Here is a 7492-nt window from a genome sequence, read left to right as displayed (position 1 = left end):
TGTCACACACAATTAAATACAGGGAAAATGCATAGCTCGCACATGATTACATCTCACACAAAATTACACCCATACAATTAAAGATGATCCACTTCACAAGCAATCACATTTAACAAAAATAGATTTACAAAGGGAAACTAATATTCTCCCAAACATTTAACACCATTCATACATCAACACCAAAATGGTTGATTAGACAATTACCCAAAAAGAAACAGTCCCATTTCGCACGTGGTTACACACAAATCACTACAAGCCTGTGCATACAATGATAGTTTCGATTTGCAACTTAAGCAGAAACAAGCATTTACACAAAAGAATTGCAAACACAATTACACACTTGGATACCATTATAAATATTCACTATCGGTAACATCCTGATTGCTCACATTATCACGACACACACACACACACACACACACACACACACACACACGCTCGACTCTCACACCCAAAGAAATTACATCCTCTCAGGCACTGGCAATCCCAGGAGAGCCTGGCTCTCCCTGCTCTCCTCAACTCTGCTTTCTCTCCATCTGTCATCCTCCTTTCCTCTCTCGCGAGCCTTAGGGTCCTGTCCCACAACATGTCTCTCAAGTTCAGGTACCAAGGGTTACCCCCAAAGCTCGCACCAAACCCAAGTGGCTGAAGGACGCTGGGGTCTGCAAGGAGCAGGCAGCCCTGACTCCGGATAGGGAGGCTTTTATTTATTTTTCCACATAAATTACACAAGCACTTTATAAAATGGTTACACAGAAAACACCTTATAAGTGCATAACTTAACACCCCACCCCAAACAGGATCCAGAGAAACGGGCTGCATTTATGTGAAAACTTGTCTGTACGTACCTGGGTTGGGCTGGGATGTGTGGTGGAGGCTTGGCAGACCAAGTGAGGCTGTTGTGGCTGTTGTGTATGGGGTAGTGTGTCGAACGGCCATGGCCTTGTGTTGGGATGGAGGGAGTGCTATGCTGTTCAGGATGAGTCTGCGTCACCCCTGGCCTGTGCCTGATAGTGAGGTCCAGGGTGTAAACACTGTGACCCTGTGTGTTTATGACACTCTGCCATAGATGCCCATGTGTGGCTCTGGGGTGACACCAGAAGGGACAGTGACATCACCTCTGTGTGGGCTTATGGGTTTCTGTGTGTGATGAGAAGTGGGTCACAGAGAAGGAGTTTCCCAGGGCAAATTCAGATGATAGCCTGGGACCCCAGACTATCATCCCTTGCCTCTCTGAATCCCACATTAAAAATTAAAATAAAATGAAATAAACAAAAGCAGAGATTTCTTAACAGTTCGGATGGGTGTGGGACGCATCTGGGAGTGGGGTGCGTGTCCTTGTCCCTTGAGCTCTTCCACCGAAGAGAAAACGGTGTCAGCACAAATGCAGGGGCCCTTCAGGGCCTTGCAAGGGCAGTGTTCCCCTTCTGGGTGCAGTCAGAGGCAGAAAGGGGTGGGGAGAAGTCCTGGCTCTCAGGCCTCAGTGACCCCTGAGTGGGCCTAGGGTCCCACAGGGCAGAATGGGCAGGCTCACTCGCAGGCCGACGCCACCGACGTGACGCTGGTGATTTTGGTCGAGTCGTCAGACCATGGCTGCAGATTCTGCAGGGCGAACAGCGACGAGTTGTGCACGCACAGAGGGTCGGCGGGCAGCGGCTGTGCCAGACTCTTCTGGAAGGCCTCCTGCTGCAACTGCAGAAGGATGCGGTTCGCTTGCTGCCTCTCTGCCTCCCGCTCCTCTGCAGTCTGCCGTCTGCACCAGGAACAAGCCGTTACTTGCCAAGAGCACCGACCCGGCTCCCGCGTGTGCCCAGCTCCCAGTGTGTTCCCAGGAGATAAACTGAATGAGCACTGCTTGCCTTTGCAGTCCCCAAATCCAGCTTGGGCCCCTATAACGTGTTCCCTTCTTTTGAGAGTCCTGACTCCAGCAAAGAGTGGAAACTCCCAAAACAGATGGAGCCAAGGCATCCCGGAGGAGCAGTGGGAAAGTCTGCAAGGCCCAAACAGCTGGGACTCCCCATCCACGCGCAGTGCCCACACCCCGCAGACTTCACGAGGGGCAGCCAGGGGAAGATGGCATCTCGTCTCCCCCCAGCCCTCAGGGAGACCAGGTGCCATTCCAAGCCCGAGGGCTCTCACTCTACCCACAAGTCCAGGGCAGAAAGGCCAGGGCCAGCGGCTCTCATCTGCTCTCTCTTGCCTCCCTCTGTCTGCCAGTGTCTTCTAGGCCTTGCGCCTTCTGTGCAGAGCCCTGTGCCCTGCCGGGGCTCCTGCTGGACCCACTGGCTTCCTCTGAGGCAGTTCAGGGAGGCGATGACTCACTTATTCCATTTAATGCCGCCCCTCCACCCTGTCAACTGAGATCAAACGTCTGTCTCTAAGGTGGACAGACCTAATGGGAGTCTCCAGGGCCTTCAGAAGCAATTTGTAGGCGATCGATGAAGCTGTGCGAAGCCTGCAAGGGCCTCTTCCAACAGCGGCTGCTGACCTGCTCTGGGCCGCCTTTTCTTGACTCTGTGTAGCTTTCTGTCTCTCCTCTTTCCCTTCCCTCCTGCATTTCAAACGGCCTGAATATTTCTCTTTTGTGCTTTGTGTCTTATCTCTCGTTTTCTCTCCTCCCCACCCACTTGGTTCTCTCTGAATTAAAGGAATTTGTTTGAAACGAAAATGGTGGTTTCGGTTATCCATTGCTTTTCTTTATTATGTATAAATAAGACTTCTGCAGGCTGCCTGCTTTTCTCCTTTTCTTCCTTGAGTGGGGTCCCTGTCCCTTCCCACCTCCGAAACTGGTTGTGTTTCAGTTACTCCCTTTGCCTGCCTCTGTCTTCCTTTCTCTGTGGCCCTTTCTCTGGGAGGCTTGCCAGGCTGCCTCCCCTCCCCTGGATCCGCAGCCCTCAACAGGCCTTGGAAACCGGAGTCCCCCTAACCCCCAGCTAGCCCTGGCTCTCTCTAAAGCGTCCTAAGGTCTGAGGCCGCATCCCCCACTCTTCCCCAGCGGCAGGAATGTTGGGGGGTGCGGTAGACTCGCGGGGCCAGGGCTTCCTTTGTAGCCCCGAAGGCGGAATCCCAGGCAGATTCCTCGCCTTCGTTCAGAAAAAGAGGAAACTCCAATTCCTTCCTCCTGCCCCAAGGCCCGCCCGTCTCGGCGCCGCCGACTTCGCCCAGACTCTCCCGCGCTGCCATACCGGGCCTGAGCTAGGGGAGAAACTCCGGCGGGCGGGCGAGAGCCAAATGTGCGGGAGGGTGCAGGGTGCGGGAGGGTGCAGGGTGCCAGAGTGTGGAGCCGGAGAAAGCGTCAGTGCGCGCGGAGAGGGAAGCTGCTTGGGAATGTGCGGGGCGCTTCACGGCCTTGAGCGTAAATGTGAAAAACAAACAAAAAACCCAATGCGTAGTAACTGGAGTTGTGGCTATGGGATAAGGCAAAATTCTCTTTCTCACACACACCCATCTGCTCCTAATTGATTCCTCTTTCAGTGGGACCCGCGAAACCCCGCCGCAGCCGGCGCGGATTGATTTTCTCCTTACAGGGTAGAGACCGGCTGCGCAAAGGCCGGGCGTCTGGGGAGCAGGCCGTCAGCAGGGCCGCGGTCTGGGGCCCCAGTCGCTCTGCCGGGAGCCCGGTTGGAGCGCTGCAACAAGGTGCGGGCCGTTCTGCCTGCAGTCTCCGGAACAGAGCAGCATTCCATAAGCAAGAATTTGCGCAAATACAAAGCTCCCCAGGACTCACAAAGCCCAGGAGCCCTGGCTGCGTGGAGTGTACTAACCGGCCCGTTTGCCCTGGCGGCGGAGGAGACCTGCCGCGTCTAGGCGGGCAGAGTGTGCCAGCCAAAGTATGAAGCCTCCTTTAAAACAGAGCCAGGGCTCTTCGGCCCCATCCTGGCTACGGCCTCTGTTGCTTCCAGTTCCCCGCAAACCTAGCTGGAACCCACTCCTCCAAAAGGATCGGAAACCGCGAGCGGAAACGAACCGAGAGCTGCCTGAGACCGCGCGGCTCACGGGCGGCCGGCCCGCCCCGCTTGCTCACCTCCACTTTGTTCGTCGGTTCTGGAACCAGGTTTTGACCTGCGCGTCGGTCATTTTGAGCGCCTTGGCCAGGGCAGCACGCTCCGCCGAGGCCAGGTACTTCTGGCGGTGGAAGCGCTTCTCCAGCTCGCAGATCTGCAGGCGTGTGAAGGACGTCCGAGGCTTCTTCTTCTTGGGGGGTGTCCGGTTCTGATAGGGGTGACCTATACGGCGTGTTACAGTGAAGGGTGAGAGGGCCACTGGAGCGGGAGACAGACAGACGGCAGAGGCAAGCGGCAGAGCGTCAGGAAGCGTCCCAGGCCCAACACCCCGAAAGTCAGTGAGCGCAGCAGCTGAACCCCAACGAGCAGGGCCGGGATCCTCCCGTTAGCCCTCAACGCCAAATCCACGGCGGGAAACGGCCCCCTCCTGCCCGCCAGTCCGACGCCGCCTCGCCACTACCACCGATGCCTCCCTAGCCCCGGGCTCCCGCGAGCCCAGCCACCTCCTTGCTGCCCCTCCTCCAGGGGCAGTCAAAGGCGAGCTAATGGTCGCCCTCTTCTCCCTTCAGTCAGCCCAGGCCTTCAGGCTCAGAGTAAGAGGCTCGAGCCCTTTTAAGGCCCTTAACTCTGGAACCCGACCTGAGCCTCCATCCACAGTAGCACACACCAACACCACATGTGATGGGGGCGAACCCACAGATCTATACACCTGAACAGGACCAGACAAGCACAGGCGAGGGACAAGCACACAGGACACAGAGTAACACAAGGCCACAGCCATACACTCGCTCGAACCTCCTTCATGCCTGACACAGTATTAGGGTCCCAAGGTAGACCCTAAGCCAAGTAAGTGCCTTTCACCGGAGACCCAGGACTAGTGGAGTCCGAGCTGCGGGATTCAAGCAGAGCCCTTTAACACTAGCCTGGCCTGGGTGGGGAGTGAGATGGGCACCAGGCCCTGCTGCCCCAGGCCTGAGGAAACTTGGGTTGAGGCACTGGGGCCCCTCGAGTGAGGGCCCTTCCTGAGGCCTAGACCCAAGCAACTGTTCTTCCTCTGGATCCCAGCCCCCACCTCACTTCTGCCGTGGCCCGAGTCTGGTCAGAAGCTGCAGGAGCAGTTTCCCTGGCCGTGCTGCTGCCTAGATCAGAAGCAGGGAGCCAGGGGTGCCTTGGGGTCTCCTGGCCCACTGTCTAGCTCTCAGCAGCTTCTCCCAAGTAGTTGTGTATACACCTCTTCCACTGTTGGGCCCTTGAGCCTGGGGATCCCCCAGGAGTTCCTGTCTCTGCCAGCAGCGTCTGGTGCCTCCTGCCTCTCCTCTCTAAGGCCCAGCTGGCTAACCCGGGCTCAGCTTGTGGTTGCTTCCCAGCCCCGGACGCAGAATCGGAAGATCATGGTCTAGGATCAAGGGAACACTAAGGGGAGCAGGAAGTGAGAATGGGGGAAGGGACCCACATTAGAGGGAGAGTTGAGTGCCCAGAGCGGAAACAGGAGCCAGGACCAGCAGAGGAAGGCAGGAGCGGGCAGCAGAGAAAGTGGCAACAGCCACCACCTGGTACCTAATGTCCTGGGAGTAGCCCTGCTGCCACCGATCACTTGCCTGCCGGTGCATTATTCCCGTCCAAGATAACAGGGCTGGGCCCCGGGGTAGGACACCCAGCTGGGGCAGAACGAAAATGAATAGCTAGCTGTCCCGGGCGGCTATGTCCGGGACCCACCCAGACAGAGCCTGCTATCCGGAAAAAAGGGCCTCTGGCTCTGCTGATTTTCTGGGGCCTCCAGTGGGCCTGCAGCACCACAGGCACCGGAGCTAGGAACGCAAAGTGCATGTGTGTGGGGGACTAGAGGTGGGGGAACCTGTTATTTTCTTGTGTCTGATCCTGGGGCTCGCTTCTTCGGTCCTAGAACAGCAGCCAGGACAGAAGAAACTGTTCTCATTGCACCCCTTTCTCGGAGATTCCCAGGCCTGGAATAGGTGGAGAAGGTGGTCCCGAATGTATGGCCTCCTCTCTGCCTGACTGGGCCCATGGTTCCTGAGAGGGAACCAGGGAGAGCTTCTCTGAGCAGGAGTCCTTCGGGAGACAGAGAGGGGTCCAGACTGGGAGAACTCTTCAAGCATGGCGATTCCGCGGTATAGAATCGGGCGGGCGGCTCATCTTGGGGGAGAAGCGCCAAGAAGAGCTGGGTGACCTCGCAGGCAGAACCAGCTTTGGGGAGCCACCCGGCGGGCAAGGGGTAACACGGTGCACGGGCCACGGCCAGGCGGGGCGAGCGCGGGCCGGACTCACCTGTGAACCTGTCCTTTGTGTATCTGCGGTTACTCTCCATCCAGGGGAAGGTGAGGCCAGTGAGATTGTTGACGCCTGGCACGGCAGGCACAGAGGGCACGGTGGGCAAGCCGGTGGCCAGGGGCTGGGGGTGGGCCACGGCTCCGGCGAGTGGCCTGTGTGCGGGTACCCGGATCACCCCCGCAGCGCTGAGTGCCCCAGCACCGCCGCTGCTGCCGCCGCCGCCACCAGGACCCGAGCCGCCCGCCAAGGCCATGTTCACGTTGTAGGAGCCGGCCAGCGGACCCATGCTGCAGGCGCCGCCGCCGCCGCCTGCCGGGCCTCCGGGGCCGCCCGGACCTCCAGTGCCATAGGCTCCCGCGCCCCCAGCCCCCGCCCCAGCCGCGGAGCCCCCTCCGCCGTAAGTGTAGGCGCCTCCGACCAAGCAGCCAAGGCCATATTCTCCGTCCTGGAGGCGTGAGGCGGGCCCCATGCAGCCACCCTGGTCCGGGCTGTTGAGGATCTGGTCGATACCGAAGCTGATGGGCTCTGCATGGCCCGGGTGGAGGTGGTGCGGACCCAGGTGCTCCATGCTGGCCCCGGCCCCACTGGGGGGCCTGGGCGGCGGCGCTCGCTGCGCTCGGCTCCGGGGGCAGCTAGCAGGGGCGCGGAGGCAACAGCGGCTCCTGGCTGCGCCGAGACTTGGAAGCGAAGTGCGCAGAAGGGCTAAAGTAGGAGGGGGAGGGGAGGGGAGGGAGAGAGGGGGCGCCGTATTTTTCCCCTCTCCGGCTTCTCCTTCCCTGCTCCAGTCTCTCGCTCGTTGTTGACTCTGGGACATCAATCACCAGGCGAAAAAGCCCAGTGAGAGCGAGCTTCGCGGTTTCGGCCGGGTCTCTTCATTGGTTGTGCGCGGAAAGGAGCGGGGTGAATGACAGTGCGGGGGAGGGGTGGGGAGGGGGAGAGGAAGGCCAGGAGCCGAGGCAGATACAGGAGCCAGAGATAGAAGGACGAAGACCAACACTCGGAGTAGTTCTTGAAGAGAGAGAAGACGGGAACAAGGAGAGGCTTAAAAGGAAAAGGAAAAACAGGAAGCGACCATTCCCAGAGAGGGACAGACAGACATATCTAAGGAGGGTGAAGTCAGCTGTCTTCCCAGCCTGTTGGGAGCCATCCCCCACTTTCAACTGGGCCAAAGGAGTCCAGCCCACCAGGCTTCTGAGGAA

At 58.5% G+C, this 7492-nt stretch overlaps 1 protein-coding gene across 1 annotated transcript; it reads right to left on the bottom strand.

Annotated features, from left to right (window-relative positions):
• Positions 1 to 443: 443 nt before the first annotated feature.
• Positions 444 to 7138, bottom strand: TLX1 (T cell leukemia homeobox 1). The gene is made up of 3 exons (XM_035268820.3): positions 6291 to 7138; positions 4025 to 4262; positions 444 to 1753 (listed from the first exon to the last, which is right to left on the bottom strand). The coding sequence occupies exons 1-3, from the start codon at positions 7105 to 7107 to the stop codon at positions 1531 to 1533; spliced, it is 1278 nt and encodes a 425-aa protein (XP_035124711.1). The 5' UTR covers positions 7108 to 7138; the 3' UTR covers positions 444 to 1530.
• Positions 7139 to 7492: the final 354 nt, after the last annotated feature.

The sequence above is a fragment of the Callithrix jacchus genome, chromosome 12 (assembly GCF_049354715.1).
Source record: "Callithrix jacchus isolate 240 chromosome 12, calJac240_pri, whole genome shotgun sequence".
Taxonomy (NCBI): Eukaryota; Metazoa; Chordata; class Mammalia; order Primates; family Cebidae; genus Callithrix; species Callithrix jacchus.
This window is presented reverse-complemented; position numbering and strand designations above follow the sequence as displayed.